The following is a 17,331-nucleotide window of genomic DNA, read 5'->3' on the forward strand; positions in this document are numbered from 1 at the left end:
ATCTGTTTTTTTCCATTTAAATTCATTTCTTGGGGATAAATATAATTTTGCAATAGGGTTTCCTTAAAAAAAAAAAAAAAAAAAGGCTTGCACGGTTTGGCTTCTACACTGGCTGTATATTGCAGTTCTCCTAATAAAATACTTGAGGATTAAAAAAAAATCAGCAAAAAGATTCTGTGCCCACCTAATAACCACTCTCTGTTTACCGGCATATTGCTGGCTGCAGAATGAGCTAACTGGGATCATTCTGACGGGGGATTTGTACTCACCTGAGCTGATTTATGACCACAGATCACATCAAAATTGAGTTGAACTTTGATGTGGTCAGAAATCAGCTCAGTAAAAGACAGATAAAAGGCTTACAGTACATATACCCTTTCAGCACAAGCGCACTGACAGATTCTCAGCAAACTCTTTCTGCAGCCAGCAACAAGGGAAGCAAAAAGTCAAATGGTGCAAACCCAATCACAAAAATGTTTTCTAGCCCAAAATATAAGCATTTAAAGGGGTTGTTTGCTGAAAACCAGCTACTGTATATCTTATACAACAAATTAGTGATGAGGTGCTGATCGGTGGGGTCTGATCTGTGTATATATTCCCCTATTCTTGTGTATAATCACTGGATGCCATCATTACGGACCCCCTTCCCGGACCGCCCTTCTCGCCGTCACAGTGTGACATTACCGTGAGAACAGCCATAACGGAGGTCAGTGAATAATTCATCACTGAAATCAGTGGTTAGATGAATATCCACTTGACTTGGTGACGGATTTTCTCTGGATGGATCGTGGGGATGTTTCTCCCGTGTCCTACCTTACAATAACAAGAATTTTCTTGTAAAATTAATATTCTGAGATTTTCTCGCAGATCTGCATAATAGATGCAAACATCAGACCTTGATAAAATATTCATGCTGTAATATTAAGCACAGATGTTCTGAGGGTTGATGTAATGTAAGGTGTGAGCAGCACAAAGTGACACCGCAACCACAATTACCAGTGACGTGGATGGGAGGTCCGGACTGTGGTGCAATTTACCGTAGCCTCGTATATCGGCTCTTAGAGGCTTCATATCTTCTTACATATATTGGTGTATATTTGTTGGGGGTCTACCACCCACAGAGGCAGACCCCAGCACTGGATGTAGGGTGCGGGGGGCAGTAGATTGTAGGCATGCAGCACTGGTACAACTGTGAACACAGGAGATACGATGAATGACTTTAAAGGGAATCTGTCAGACGGTTTTGCCACATAATTTAAGAGCAGAATAATGTAGGGGTAGAGACCCTGATTTCAGTGATGCATCACTTACTTAGCTGCTTGCAGTAGTTTTATTAGCAGGAGATTATAACTAGAGGACTAGTAAATCTGCTGCCATGTAGTCCGCCATATTCATGAGCTCTGTATAACTCCGCCCCCAACACTGATTGGCAGCTCTTTGCTTATGCACCGTGCACAGAGAAAGCTGCCAATCAGTGTTGTGGGTGGGGTTATACAGAGCTCAGCATTCAGACAACTGGGGAATCTGCAGCAGATAAAGCAGTGATCTTATCAAAACTACAGCAAGCAGCACAGTAAGTGATACATCGCTGGAATCAGGGTCTCTGCCCCTATATTATGCTGTACTCAGATGGGGTAGTAAAAACCTGGTGACAGATTCCCTTTAAGGGGTTGTCCCATCAGAAACACTAACTCGCTCAGGCTTACATAACACAGCCATGTATTAGCATGTAATGCTACATCTCCTCTGCAGTAGCCATTGAAGGTAAAACACAGCTTTGGTAATAGATAATTGCTGAAGATTCGGGAAGCTGTATCCTGTGTTCAAATAATTCTAATAAGGGGCTGATGTGCTGCTCTGAGTTGCCTGTTAAAGGGGTCATCTCATTTCCAGAAGCATTCTGCTCCCACTCCACTGCCTACTGGTTTCCTGAACAATGACAGTACCATATCTGTGACACTGGCCAGAACTGTGCGCTCTCCTATGTTTCTAGTAAAGTGAATCTGACCAGCTTCAAAGCACCAACTGCAAGCTGTATTACAGAAAGCTATCGAGCACGTGCTCCTTGCCTGAGAAACCGACCACCTCTGACAGACTGCAGAGGTGGCCGATAACTGTGACAATGAACTGTAAAGTATAGAATTAAAAATCCCTCCATTCTCGAGGAGCATCCTTATTAGCAGGTAAATTGCAAAGTTATTACATGTTACAAGCACTTTGTCATTTCACCCATTTCATAAGATAAGACAACAGCTTTAAGTGTTTTTGCAGCCTAGGGTTGCCATGTTATGCAGGCTTTGGGCCCAGTAAGACTCTGAATACAATCCCATACTGTTCATAGTTTATCTGGGCCCAATTGCCTCTCTTTCCAGCAATGATATTTATATTTTAAAGGGAACCGGTCCACACAGAATTCCAGAAAGCAATGTAAAAGGGAACCGGTTATGTAAAATAACATTATTAAACAGCAGATATGGGGTTAATCTGCAGACTAATAGTGTTCTGGCACTGTGCGGTGCCCGCACTCAGAGCCCCTCTGCCGGGAGGAAATTAACTTCATTCCCCTGTGACATTGTGTGATTATAAACTGACTAGCTGAATCCTACTAAGCTCTATGTGCAATTATCTACTGACTGGTTCCCTTTAAAGTATTATTTCCATCTTTACAAGTTATCGCCTATCTTTGTGCACCATAGTTTCATTCATTCTCTATGGCACTGCTCGTTCGTCCCTGGCAGTCCCATGGAGAATGCGTGTAGCAGAGGTGGCATGCCCAGCTGCCGCTCCATCCACACAGGGCATTTCAGTGGATGGGTGATAACTAGTGATGAGCGAGTATAGTCGTTGCTCGGGCTTTCCCGAGCACGCTCGGGTGGTCTCCGAGTATTCATGACTGCTCAGAGATTTAGTTTTCATCTCGGCAGCTGAATGATTTACAGCTGCTAGCGAGCCTGATTACATGTGGAGGTTCTCTAGCAACCAGGCAACCCCCACATGTACTCAGCCTGGCTAGTAGCTGTAAATCATTCAGCTGCAGCGATGAAAACTAAATCTCTGAACACTAACAAATACTTGGAGACCACCCGAGCGTGCTCAGGAAATCTCGAGTAACGAGTGCACTCGCTCATCACTAGTGATAACTCCTAATAATGGGAATAGCCCTTGAAAAATTTGGACTATTGGGACATTAAGATTCAGGATGATGAAATGTTTCTGGGACAGTGCAGTCCTCGCTGTGTTCTTGTGATGCACAACTACACCAAACTAATCCTGACCACAGAGGCCAATAGCCCGGACTCTGGAAAGTATCATTTCTGTAATTACAGGCCATGGACTTTCCAGAAAAAAAAGTAAAAGAAACAAAAGATGGCTGACCTTATTCCACAGGAAAGTGCGATGGGCGTATGGGACAGTTTGGATAAAGTTTCTATAACCTGGAAAAGAAACACAGACAGTTTACATGCATGGCGCTTTTACTGCAGAATTTGAGAAAAACATTTTTAATCCAACATTAATTTAGCCTGAGAGGTGCTGACAAATAACTGATGATATAATGATATAATGACTAGTGATGAGCGAGTATACTCGTTGCTCGGGTTTTCCAGAGCACACTCGCGTGACCTCCGAGTATTTGTAACTGCCCAGAGATTTAGTTTTCCTTGCTTCAGATGAATGATTTACAGCTACTAGCCAGCTTGATTACATGTGGGGATTCCCTAGCAACCAGGCAACCCCCACATGTACTCAGGCTGGATAGTAGCTGTACATCATTCAGCTGCGGTGATGAAAACGAAATCTCCGAACACTAACAAATACTCGGAGACCCCCGAGCGTGCTTGGCAAAACCCGAGCAACGAGTATACTCGCTCATCACTAATAATCAGGTGATCAGAGAGATGTACGGTATATAGAAAGAGTAGGGACTACAAAGAAGACAAGCAGATACAGCGGCAGGTCCAAATGTTAATCTCTAATCAGTGCACCATCTCTGGTCCTGATGAACCGCGGCAGGTCCGAATGTTAATCTCTAATCAGTGCACCATCTCTGGTTCTGATGAACTGCGTCAGGTCCAAATGTTAATCTCTAATCAGTGCACCATCTCTGGTCCTGATGAACTGCGGCAGGTCCGAATATTAATCTCTAATCAGCGCACCATCTCTGGTTCTGATGAACTGCGTCAGGTCCAAATGTTAATCTCTAATCAGTGCACCATCTCTGGTCCTGATGAACCGCGTCAGGTCCGAATATTAATCTCTAATCAGTGCACCATCTCTGGTCCTGATGAACCGCGGCAGGTCCGAATATTAATCTCTAATCAGTGCACCATCTCTGGTCCTGATGAACCGCCTCAGGTCCGAATATTAATCTCTAATCAGTGCATCATCTCTGATCCTGATGAACTGCGTCAGGTCCGAATTTAATCTCTCATCAGTGAACCATCTCTGGTTCTGATGAACCGCGTCAGGTCCATATGTTAATCTCTAATCAGTGCAGCATCTCTGTTTCTGATGAACTGCGTCAGGTCCAAATGTTAATCTCTAATCAGTGTGTCATGTCTGGTCCTAATGAACCGTGGCAGATCCGAATGTTAATCTCTAATCAGTGCACCATCTCTGGTTCTGATGAACCGCATCAGGTCCGAATATTAATCTCTAATCAGTGCACCATCTCTGGTCCTGATGAACCGCGGCAGGTCCAAATGTTAATCTCTAATCAGTGCACCATCTCTGGTTCTGATGAACTGCGTCAGGTCCAAATGTTAATCTCTAATCAGTGCACCATCTCTGGTCCTGATGAACTGCGGCAGGTCCGAATATTAATCTCTAATCAGCGCACCATCTCTGGTTCTGATGAACTGCGTCAGGTCCAAATGTTAATCTCTAATCAGTGCACCATCTCTGGTCCTGATGAACCGCGTCAGGTCCGAATATTAATCTCTAATCAGTGCACCATCTCTGGTCCTGATGAACCGCGGCAGGTCCGAATATTAATCTCTAATCAGTGCACCATCTCTGGTTCTGATGAACTGCGTCAGGTCCAAATGTTAATCTCTAATCAGTGCACCATCTCTGGTCCTGATGAACCGCGGCAGGTCCGAATATTAATCTCTAATCACTGCACCATCTCTGGTCCTGATGAACCGCGGCAGGTCCGAATGTTAATCTCTAATCAGTGCACCATCTCTGGTTCTGATGAACTGCGTCAGGTCCAAATGTTAATCTCTAATCAGTGCACCATCTCTGGTCCTGATGAACCGCGGCAGGTCCGAATATTAATCTCTAATCAGTGCACCATCTCTGGTCCTGATGAACCGCCTCAGGTCCGAATATTAATCTCTAATCAGTGCATCATCTCTGATCCTGATGAACTGCGTCAGGTCCGAATTTAATCTCTCATCAGTGAACCATCTCTGGTTCTGATGAACCGCGTCAGGTCCATATGTTAATCTCTAATCAGTGCAGCATCTCTGTTTCTGATGAACTGCGTCAGGTCCAAATGTTAATCTCTAATCAGTGTGTCATGTCTGGTCCTAATGAACCGTGGCAGATCCGAATGTTAATCTCTAATCAGTGCACCATCTCTGGTTCTGATGAACCGCGGCAGGTCCGAATATTAATCTCTAATCAGTGCACCATCTCTGGTCCTGATGAACCGCGGCAGGTCCGAATATTAATCTCTAATCAGTGCACCATCTCTGGTCCTGATGAACCGCGGCAGGTCCGAATATTAATCTCTAATCAGTGCACCATCTCTGGTTCTGATGAACTGCGTCAGGTCCAAATGTTAATCTCTAATCAGTGCACCATCTCTGGTCCTGATGAACTGCGGCAGGTCCGAATATTAATCTCTAATCAGTGCACCATCTCTGGTCCTGATGAACCGCGGCAGGTCCAAATGTTAATCTCTAATCAGTGCACCATCTCTGGTTCTGATGAACTGCGTCAGGTCCAAATGTTAATCTCTAATCAGTGCACCATCTCTGGTCCTGATGAACCGCGGCAGGTCCGAATATTAATCTCTAGTCAGTGCACCATCTCTGGTCCTGATGAACCGCGGCAGGTCCGAATATTAATCTCTAATCAGTGCATCATCTCTGGTCCTGATGAACCGCGGCAGGTCCGAATATTAATCTCTAATCAGTGCATCATCTCTGGTCCTGATGAACCGTGGCAGGTCCGAATGTTAATCTCTAATCAGTGCACCATCTCTGGTCCTGATGAACCGCGGCAGGTCCGAATGTTAATCTCTAATCAGCGCACCATCTCTGGTTCTGATGAACTGCGTCAGGTCCAAATGTTAATCTCTAATCAGTGCACCATCTCTGGTCCTGATGAACCGCGGCAGGTCCGAATATTAATCTCTAGTCAGTGCACCATCTCTGGTCCTGATGAACCGCGGCAGGTCCGAATATTAATCTCTAGTCAGTGCACCATCTCTGGTCCTGATGAACCGCGGCAGGTCCGAATATTAATCTCTAGTCAGTGCACCATCTCTGGTCCTGATGAACCGCGGCAGGTCCGAATGTTAATCTCTAATCAGTGCACCATCTCTGGTTCTGATGAACCGCGGCAGGTCCGAATATTAATCTCTAGTCAGTGCACCATCTCTGGTCCTGATGAACCGCGGCAGGTCCGAATATTAATCTCTAATCAGTGCACCATCTCTGGTCCTGATGAACTACGGCAGGTCCAAATATTAATCTCTAATCAGTGCACCATCTCTGGTTCTGATGAACTGCTTCAGGTCCGAATGTTAATCTCTAATCAGTGCAGCATCTCTGGTCCTGATGAACCACGTCAGGTCCGAATATTAATCTCTAATCAGTGCACCATCTCTGGTTCTGATGAACTGCGTCAGGTCCGAATATTAATCTCTAATCAGTGCACCATCTCTGGTTCTGATGAACCGCGGCAGGTCCAAATATTAATCTCTAATCAGTGTGTCATCTCTGGTCCTGATGAACTGCGGCAGGTCCGAATATTAATCTCTAATCAGTGCACCATCTCTGGTCCTGATGAACTGCGTCAGGTCCAAATATTAATCTCTAATCAGTGCACCATCTCTGGTCCTGATGAACTGCGGCAGGTCCAAATATTAATCTCTAATCAGTGCACCATCTCTGGTCCTGATGAACTGCGGCAGGTCCGAATATTAATCTCTAATCAGTGCACCATCTCTGGTTCTGATGGACTACGTCAGGTCCAAATATTAATCTCTAATCAGTGCACCATCTCTGGTCCTGATGAACTACGGCAGGTCCAAATATTAATCTCTAATCAGTGCACCATCTCTGGTTCTGATGGACTACGTCAGGTCCAAATATTAATCTCTAATCAGTGCACCATCTCTGGTCCTGATGAACTGCGGCAGGTCCGAATATTAATCTCTAATCAGTGCACCATCTCTGGTCCTGATGAACTGCGTCAGGTCCAAATATTAATCTCTAATCAGTGCACCATCTCTGGTCCTGATGAACTACGGCAGGTCCAAATATTAATCTCTAATCAGTGCACCATCTCTGGTTCTGATGGACTACGTCAGGTCCAAATATTAATCTCTAATCAGTGCACCATCTCTGGTCCTGATGAACTGCGGCAGGTCCGAATATTAATCTCTAATCAGTGCACCATCTCTGGTCCTGATGAACTGCGTCAGGTCCGAATATTAATCTCTAATCAGTGCACCATCTCTGGTTCTGATGAACCGCGGCAGGTCCAAATATTAATCTCTAATCAGTGTGTCATCTCTGGTCCTGATGAACTGCGGCAGGTCCGAATATTAATCTCTAATCAGTGCACCATCTCTGGTCCTGATGAACTGCGTCAGGTCCAAATATTAATCTCTAATCAGTGCACCATCTCTGGTCCTGATGAACTGCGGCAGGTCCAAATATTAATCTCTAATCAGTGCACCATCTCTGGTCCTGATGAACTGCGGCAGGTCCGAATATTAATCTCTAATCAGTGCACCATCTCTGGTTCTGATGGACTACGTCAGGTCCAAATATTAATCTCTAATCAGTGCACCATCTCTGGTCCTGATGAACTGCGGCAGGTCCGAATATTAATCTCTAATCAGTGCATCATCTCTGGTTCTGATGAACTGCTTCAGGTCCGAATGTTAATCTCTAATCAGTGCAGCATCTCTGGTCCTGATGAACCACGTCAGGTCCGAATATTAATCTCTAATCAGTGCACCATCTCTGGTTCTGATGAACTGCGTCAGGTCCGAATATTAATCTCTAATCAGTGCACCATCTCTGGTTCTGATGAACCGCGGCAGGTCCAAATATTAATCTCTAATCAGTGTGTCATCTCTGGTCCTGATGAACTGCGGCAGGTCCGAATATTAATCTCTAATCAGTGCACCATCTCTGGTCCTGATGAACTGCGTCAGGTCCAAATATTAATCTCTAATCAGTGCACCATCTCTGGTCCTGATGAACTGCGGCAGGTCCAAATATTAATCTCTAATCAGTGCACCATCTCTGGTCCTGATGAACTGCGGCAGGTCCGAATATTAATCTCTAATCAGTGCACCATCTCTGGTTCTGATGGACTACGTCAGGTCCAAATATTAATCTCTAATCAGTGCACCATCTCTGGTCCTGATGAACTGCGGCAGGTCCGAATATTAATCTCTAATCAGTGCACCATCTCTGGTCCTGATGAACTGCGTCAGGTCCGAATATTAATCTCTAATCAGTGCACCATCTCTGGTCCTGATGAACCGCGGCAGGTCCGAATATTAATCTCTATTCAGTGCACCATCTCTGGTCCTGATGAACCGCGGCAGGTCCGAATATTAATCTCTAATCAGTGCACCATCTCTGGTTCTGATGAACTGCGTCAGGTCCGAATTTAATCTCTAATCAGTGCACCATCTCTGGTTCTGATGAACTGCGTCAGGTCCGAATTTAATCTCTCATCAGTGAACCATCTCTGGTTCTGATGAACCGCGTCAGGTCCATATGTTAATCTCTAATCAGTGCAGCATCTCTGTTTCTGATGAACTGCGTCAGGTCCAAATGTTAATCTCTAATCAGTGTGTCATGTCTGGTCCTGATGAACCGTGGCAGATCCGAATGTTAATCTCTAATCAGTGCAGCATCTCTGGTTCTGATGGACTGCGTCAGGTCCAAATATTAATCTCTAGTCAGTTCACCATCTCTGGTCCTGATGAACCGCGGCAGGACCGAATATTAATCTCTAATCAGTGCACCATCTCTGGTTCTGATGGACTGCGTCAGGTCCAAATATTAATCTCTAGTCAGTTCACCATCTCTGGTCCTGATGAACCGCGGCAGGACCGAATATTAATCTCTAATCAGTGCACCATCTCTGGTTCTGATGAACTGCGTCAGGTCCAAATGTTAATCTCTAATCAGTGCAACATCTCTGGTCCTGATGAACTGCGGCAGGTCCGAATGTTAATCTCTAATCAGTGCACCATCTCTGGTTCTGATGAACCGCGGCAGGTCCGAATATTAATCTCTAATCAGTGCACCATCTCTGGTCCTGATGAACCGCGGCAGGACCGAATATTAATCTCTAGTCAGTTCACCATCTCTGGTCCTGATGAACTGCGTCAGGTCCGAATATTAATCTCTAATCAGTGCACCATCTCTGGTCCTGATGAACCGCGGCAGGTCCGAATATTAATCTCTAATCAGTGCACCATCTCTGGTTCTGATGAACTGCGGCAGGTCCGAATATTAATCTCTAATCAGTGCACCATCTCTGGTTCTGATGAACCGCGGCAGGTCCGAATGTTAATCTCTAATCAGTGCACCATCTCTGGTTCTGATGAACCGCGGCAGGTCCGAATATTAATCTCTAATCAGTGCACCATCTCTGGTCCTGATGAACTGCGTCAGGTCCAAATATTAATCTCTAATCAGTGCACCATCTCTGGTCCTGATGACTGCGTCAGGTCCGAATGTTAATCTCTAATCAGTGCAGCATCTCTGGTCCTGATGAACCACGTCAGGTCTGAATATTAATCTCTAATCAGTGCACCATCTCTGGTCCTGATGAACCGCGGCAGGTCCGAATATTAATCTCTAATCAGTGCATCATCTCTGGTCCTGATGAACCGCGGCAGGTCCGAATATTAATCTCTAATCAGTGCATCATCTCTGGTCCTGATGAACCGTGGCAGGTCCGAATGTTAATCTCTAATCAGTGCACCATCTCTGGTCCTGATGAACCGCGGCAGGTCCGAATGTTAATCTCTAATCAGTGCACCATCTCTGGTTCTGATGAACTGCGGCAGGTCCGAATGTTAATCTCTAATCAGTGCAGCATCTCTGGTCCTGATGAACCACGTCAGGTCCAAATATTAATCTCTAATCAGTGCATCATCTCTGGTCCTGATGAACCGTGGCAGGTCCGAATGCTAATCTCTAATCAGTGCACCATCTCTGGTTCTGATGAACTGCGTCAGGTCCGAATGCTAATCTCTAATCAGTGCACCATCTCTGGTCCTGATGAACCGCTGCAGGTCCGAATGTTAATCTCTAATCAGTGCACCATCTCTGGTTCTGATGAACTGCGGCAGGTCCGAATGTTAATCTCTAATCAGTGCACCATCTCTGGTCCTGATGAACCACGTCAGGTCCGAATATTAATCTCTAATCAGTGCACCATCTCTGGTCCTGATGAACCGCGGCAGGTCCGAATGTTAATCTCTAATCAGTGCACCATCTCTGGTTCTGATGAACTGCGTCAGGTCCGAATGCTAATCTCTAATCAGTGCAGCATCTCTGGTCCTGATGAACCACGTCAGGTCCAAATATTAATCTCTAATCAGTGCATCATCTCTGGTCCTGATGAACCGTGGCAGGTCCGAATGCTAATCTCTAATCAGTGCACCATCTCTGGTTCTGATGAACTGCGTTAGGTCCGAATGCTAATCTCTAATCAGTGCACCATCTCTGGTCCTGATGAACCGCTGCAGGTCCGAATGTTAATCTCTAATCAGTGCACCATCTCTGGTTCTGATGAACTGCGTCAGGTCCGAATGCTAATCTCTAATCAGTGCAGCATCTCTGGTCCTGATGAACCACGTCAGGTCCAAATATTAATCTCTAATCAGTGCATCATCTCTGGTCCTGATGAACCGTGGCAGGTCCGAATGCTAATCTCTAATCAGTGCACCATCTCTGGTTCTGATGAACTGCGTTAGGTCCGAATGCTAATCTCTAATCAGTGCACCATCTCTGGTCCTGATGAACCGCTGCAGGTCCGAATGTTAATCTCTAATCAGTGCACCATCTCTGGTTCTGATGAACTGCGGCAGGTCCGAATGTTAATCTGTAATCAGTGCATCATCTCTGGTCCTGATGAACCGCGGCAGGTCCGAATGTTAACGCACTTATTAGAGATTAATATTCGGATGTCATCCCAGTGCAGTCTGATATACACCAAGGCAGATAATGGAGGAGATGGAGAAATTACTTTCTCCATCTCCTCTGCAGTCGTGCTGTGATTCTCTCCTGTGAGGGATGGCAGCACAGAGCACTGACACCCGGCTCACGCTCGCAGCAGAGCTTGGGACGGGTTTCATTAGCATACCGCATCAGATGCTCTCGCATAGGATAATATACGCTCTTGTGACTCCGGCCCAATACCACCTCAGAGAACCCTGAGCTGTTATATGTCGTCCCTTTATGGCTTTACACAGCAATGGCAGCTAATCTGAAACTACAGCTCTGCACCTTGGAAGCCAATTCTGACAACTACTTCTATTTTATTGCCTAATAAATCCTGGTCAATTCACCACAGCCGCCTCGTCGGCCCGGTACGGTCACTAGCACACGCTCCAATAGTGTCAGACACCTCCTCAAGGTCATCTCTGCTGTTATAGATCCAAAATCAGCTTGGTCTGAAGGGAAGAGCTTGTTTTCCAGCCAAAGCCTGCCGAGCTCACAGACACTGGGCCAGCCGGCCAGCACGTGCACGGGAACAATCTGCATCTCAGCCCCAGAGGTAGCTCATTTTCACCGCGTCCAGATGGTGTGCACGTGTACAGAAATAATTAGCCCCTTATATCCCCATTGTACATCTGCTTGTGCTTTCAGATCTTGTGGTAATGTTTCTCCTTGTGGATAGCGCACAGTGTCTGCAAATTGAGATTCTGGTTTTGCTTTTATCCCTAGTCATATTGCAAGGCTCGATAAAGAGTCCATATTGACTTTTAGGATGGCTGCTTCCAATAGGTGGCGCTAGAGTTCTAGTCCTCTTCATCTATGGAGAGGAAATTTTCATATTTGCTTTCATATCTGAGTCTCTGGGCCCTTCGAGTTTTCACTATTTGTTGCTCTATATTCATAATCTGGAGCATTTAATACATTTTTTTTTATTTTACATCATTTTCTAGCTCTGTGCTTGCAGTCAGTGAATGGAAACGTTTGCATTAACATGACGAAAGCCTGCACAAAACTAATACGTCTGAACCAGTCCTCTGTGCGATAGGTAATGTGAGCTCCAGGTTGATGCATCCTGCCAACATTAATACATTGGGTAAATTTAATAAAACTGGTATTTTGGGCACGTGCTGCGCCACGATCACATTTCCATACAGCAATCAGAGCACAATACTGGGTCAAATCCAATGTTTTTGGGCACTTTTCAAATAAAAAATTGGGCACACGACACATTCAGGAGTCAAGAAACGTTCAATTAAATAAAAAATTAAAGAATTGTAGAATATTACATCGTACAACAATTAAAGGGAATCTGTCAGCAGGATCCACCCTCCTAAGCCGTCTACATGGGCACGCAGGTCATAGCAAGCTGAATAATATGATACCTTGATATCTGTGATCCGATGTCTTATTCCAGAAAAATCCACTTTTTCTTATATGCAAATGAGCTGTTAAGATCTATGGGCCGGACACAGATCTCCATGAGAATCTCCCTCCAGAGCTTATATTAAATGAAAGGGACGTAACCAGTGTGAGACATGTAATGACTGACAGTCTGTTCTCCTGATCTATGTCTCACACTGGTAATGCCCCATTTTACTTACAATAAACTCTGTAAGCAGATTCTTAGAAAGATCTACAGTGTGTCCGGCCCATAGATATTAACAGTTGATGTGGATCTTCACGCCCTACTGATGAACTGTACAGTAGATCCATTTCTCTCCACTTTGTGTCCCATAAAATAATTAGAGAGTACACCCGGGACTGATAGCAAATAGTGACGCTCTCCTCTACGTCCCCCCACACAATGGAAGCAGAAGACAATATTGGACCCATTGGAGCAGGTCCAGAATCGTGCAAGGTCACATCCTCGCATGTCGTAGTTCTTGTGGTTTTTCTAGTGAAAATCTACAAAATACAAGAAGTACGGTAATTGGATTCTGAAGCTTCCGAGAACATGCCCTGTCTGTCTTGTGTCCCAGAGGATTTTGCTACACATTTTACCCATTGCATTGAGTGTAAAATTTCTTATGAAATCCTGGTTTGTTCTTTTTCAAAGACTTAGCGGAGGTGACCTAATCATATATTCAGAATGAAACACTTTTAGGACAATTGTGCATTGAGAATCTGGCCCTTTGCTGAATATCATGTAGACTAAATCTATGCCGTTGTATATTGTCCGTCCTCCTTACCAACAGCACCATACACCAGCACTTTGGGTACGTATATAATACATTTATGTGCTTCACTATGTCATCTCTGTCTCTGAAATGCCTGCAGTGGAGTCTAGTTTATATGCTTGTAGTGTTATACTAATTATTAACCACTAGGGGGAGCAAACAGCCCGATCTTACAACGCTCACAGTGTCTTATATATGTTTTTATAGTATATTTATTGTATTATTAATAGACGCTTCTTCGCTTTAAAGGCAATCTGTCACCAGGATTTCACCCACAAAACTATTCATATATGCATGCATCTCTGTCACAGACAGGTCCAGCGATACCTTTACATGGCCAGTCCGTTCATCCGTTACTGAGAAATCAGTGTTTGAATTGATATGCAAGTGAGGCTGCTGGGCTATGGTAGATCTGAAGCCTCTGTCACTCCAGCTCTATTTCCCACCCACCGCTGCCTCCTCCTGCTTGACTGACAGCCTCTATGGAACAGGCCTATCAGTAAAGCAGGAGGAGGCAGTGTTGGGTGAAGAATAGAGCTGGAGTGACAGAGGCTTCAGATCTACCATAGCTCTTTAGCCTTATTTGCATATCAATTCCAAACCTGAATTCCCAGTAATGGAGGAAGCGATGGTATTGCTTGTCTTTAAAAGAGCTTCATGTGAGTAGAAATAGTTTGGGGGTTAAATCCTGCTGACAGATTCCCGGGCTGATTCAGACATCAGTTTTTCACGCATGAGTTTTATCCCTCTTTTTCATGGTACCTACTATACTCTTTGTGGCTGTTCAAATGTCCGTGTATTTTTACGGCTCAAGTGATCCACACAAATTTTCAAGCATTCAAAATCAGAGATCAAACTCACTAATGCAAGTGTAAGGGTCCGCGAAAAAACTGGATAGCATTCGGGTCCCAACCGTGTGCTGCCCATTTGTCACTGTGTGCTAGGAGGAGCCTTAGAAACCTCCATCAGTTATATAAAAATATGATGAAATTCCGATGGCGAGAAGTACTGACACATGAACGAAACCCTGACGAGAATCAGCCAGTTCCTGCATCTGAGAAAACTCACCGGCGTCTGACGGAGCCCTCATTGTTCTCTAATATCTTACCTATCTATTCCCTAATCTTGTCTGATTTCCCAAATACTGACGTTATGATAACCCCAAACACCATTGTGATACTTGTAGATCAGAAACGTCTCAAATCCTAACTGCGCTGTAGGATTTCCACAGAATATAAAAAATAGGTGATGATCAAAGTGCAGGAAATATAAAGGCCGTGTGATCAAAGTACGGGAAATATCCAGATTGGTGACGTGATCCAAAAACTGCAGTATCTTTATCTGCTCATGTTATTAGAATAGACTCTACTAATGCAAAAAAGCTTCATCTAACTAAAATAAAAGGTTTTGCAGCTTTCTAATACAATTTGTGTTTCATTTCCTCATCGATTTACACAATTTTGTTAGCTTTTTTTGCAGGAAAGCATGAACAGGGCAAGGGCATGAAGTTTAGGCACTGTTCTGTTAGCTAACAACCTGGTGCCTACTGTACAGCTCCTAGAAATACAATTTAATGGAAATCTTTCAACAGTTTTTTTGCCACCTAATCTGAGAGCAACATGGTTTAGAGACAGAAATCCTGATGTGTCACTTACTATGCTGCTTGCCGTAGTTTGGATAAAATCAGTTTTATGAGCAGGAGATTATTAGAGAGATAATAAACCTGCTACCATGTAGTCTTCTCCTCCATATTCAAGAGTTCTGTATAACCCCACTCTCACCACTGATTGGCATCTTTCTGCGCCTATTTACAGTGTACACAGAAAGCTGCCAATAAATGCTGTGGGTGGGTTTATACAGAGCTTAGCTTTCAGAGAATTGCTAGTTCTGCAGCAGATAAAACAGGGATTTTATCAAATCTGCAGAAAGCAGCCCAATATATATACATTGCTTAAAAAAATAAAGGGAACACTAAAATCCCACATCCTAGATATCACTGAATGAAATATTCCAGTTGTAAATCTTTATTAATTTCATCGTGTAATGTGTTGAGAACAATAAAACCTAAAAATTATCAACGTAAATCACAACTAATATCCCACAGAGGTCTGGAGTTGGCATGATGCTCAAAATCAAAGTGGAAAATTAAGTTACAGGCTGATCCAACTTCAGTGGAAATGCCTCAAGATAAGGAAATGATGCTTAGTAGTGTGTGCGGCCTCCACGTGCCTGTATGACCTCCCTACAACGCCTGGGCATGCTCCTGATGAGGCGGCAGATGGTCTCCTGAGGGATCTGCTCCCAGACATGGACTAAAGCATCCACCAACTCCTGGACAGTCTGTGGTGCAACGTGACGTTGGTGGATGGTGCGAGACATGATGTCCCAAATGTGTTCAATCGGATTCAGGTCTAGGGAACGGGCAGGCCAGTCCATAGCTTCAATGCATTCATCTTGCAGGAACTGCTGACACACTCCAGCCACATGAGGTCTGGCATTGTCCTGCATTAGGAGGAACCCAGGGCCAACTGTACCAGCATATGGTCTCACAAGGGGTCTGAGGATCTCATCTCGGTACCTAATGGCAGTCAGGCTACCTCTGGTGAGCACATTGAGGGCTGTTCGGCCCTCCAAAGAAATGCCACCCCACACCATTACTGACCCACTGCCAAACCGGTCATGCTGAAGGATGTTGCAGGCAGCAGATCGCTCTCCACGGCGTCTCCAGACTCTGTCATGTCTGTCACATGTGCTCAGTGTGAACCTGCTTTCATCTGTGAAGAGCACAGGGTGCCAGTGGCAAATTTTCCAATCCTGGTGTTCTGTGGCAAATGCCAAGCGTCCTGCACGGTGTTGGGCTGTGAGCACAACCCCATCTGTGGACGTCGGGCACTCAGACCATCCTCATGGAGTCGGTTTCTAACCCTTTGTGCAGACACATGCACATTTGTGGCCTGCTGGAGGTCATTTTGCAGGGCTCTGGCAGTGCTCCTCCTGTTCCTCCTTGCACAAAAGCAGAGGTAGCGGTCCTGCTGCTGGGTTGTTGCCATCTCACGGCCCCCTGCATGTCTCCTGGTGTACTGGCCTGTCTCCTGGTAGCGCCTCCAGACACTACGGTGACAGACACAGCAAACCTTCTTGCCACAGCTCACATTGATGTGCCATCCTGGATGAGTGCCACTATCTGAGCCATTTATGTGGGTTGTAGAGTCCGTCCCATGCTACCACGAGTGCGAAAGCACATCCAACATTCAAAAGTGACCAAAACATCAGCCAGAAAGCATTGGTACTGAGATGTGGTCTGTGGTCCCCACCTGCAGAACCACTCCTTTATTGAGGGTGTCTTGATAATTGCCAATAATTTCCATCTGCTTTCTATTCCATCTGCACAACAGCATGTGAAATTGATTGTCAATCAGTGTTGCTTCCTAAGTGGACAGTTTGATTTCACAAAACTTTGATTTACTTGGAGTTATATTATGTTGTTTAAGTGTTCCCTTTATTTTTTTGAGCAGTGTATATATATATATATATATATATATATACACACACGTACACGGTCAAAATTGTTTGTACCCCTCGTTTAATGACAGAAAAACCCACAATGGTCACCGATATAACTTGAATCTGCCAAATTTAAAAATAAATAAAAAAATCTATGAAAATGAACAAATGAAAGTCGGACATTGCTTTTCAACCATGTATCCACAGAATTTAAAAAA

The 17,331-nt window shown here is 44.7% G+C and overlaps 1 protein-coding gene across 3 annotated transcripts in view; it reads right to left on the bottom strand.

Annotated features, from left to right (window-relative positions):
* The window catches only part of VAV3 (vav guanine nucleotide exchange factor 3), a 237,549-nt gene that overhangs the window by 121,940 nt on the left and 98,278 nt on the right, over positions 1 to 17,331 (bottom strand). For all 3 annotated transcript variants that reach the window (XM_069737388.1, XM_069737389.1, XM_069737387.1), the window contains exon 3: positions 3,376 to 3,434. In XM_069737388.1, the coding sequence (XP_069593489.1) occupies positions 3,376 to 3,434 (59 nt within the window). The remainder of the gene's footprint in view (positions 1 to 3,375; positions 3,435 to 17,331) is intronic.

Source organism: Ranitomeya imitator, chromosome 8 (assembly GCF_032444005.1).
Source record: "Ranitomeya imitator isolate aRanImi1 chromosome 8, aRanImi1.pri, whole genome shotgun sequence".
In the NCBI taxonomy this organism is placed as follows: Eukaryota; Metazoa; Chordata; class Amphibia; order Anura; family Dendrobatidae; genus Ranitomeya; species Ranitomeya imitator.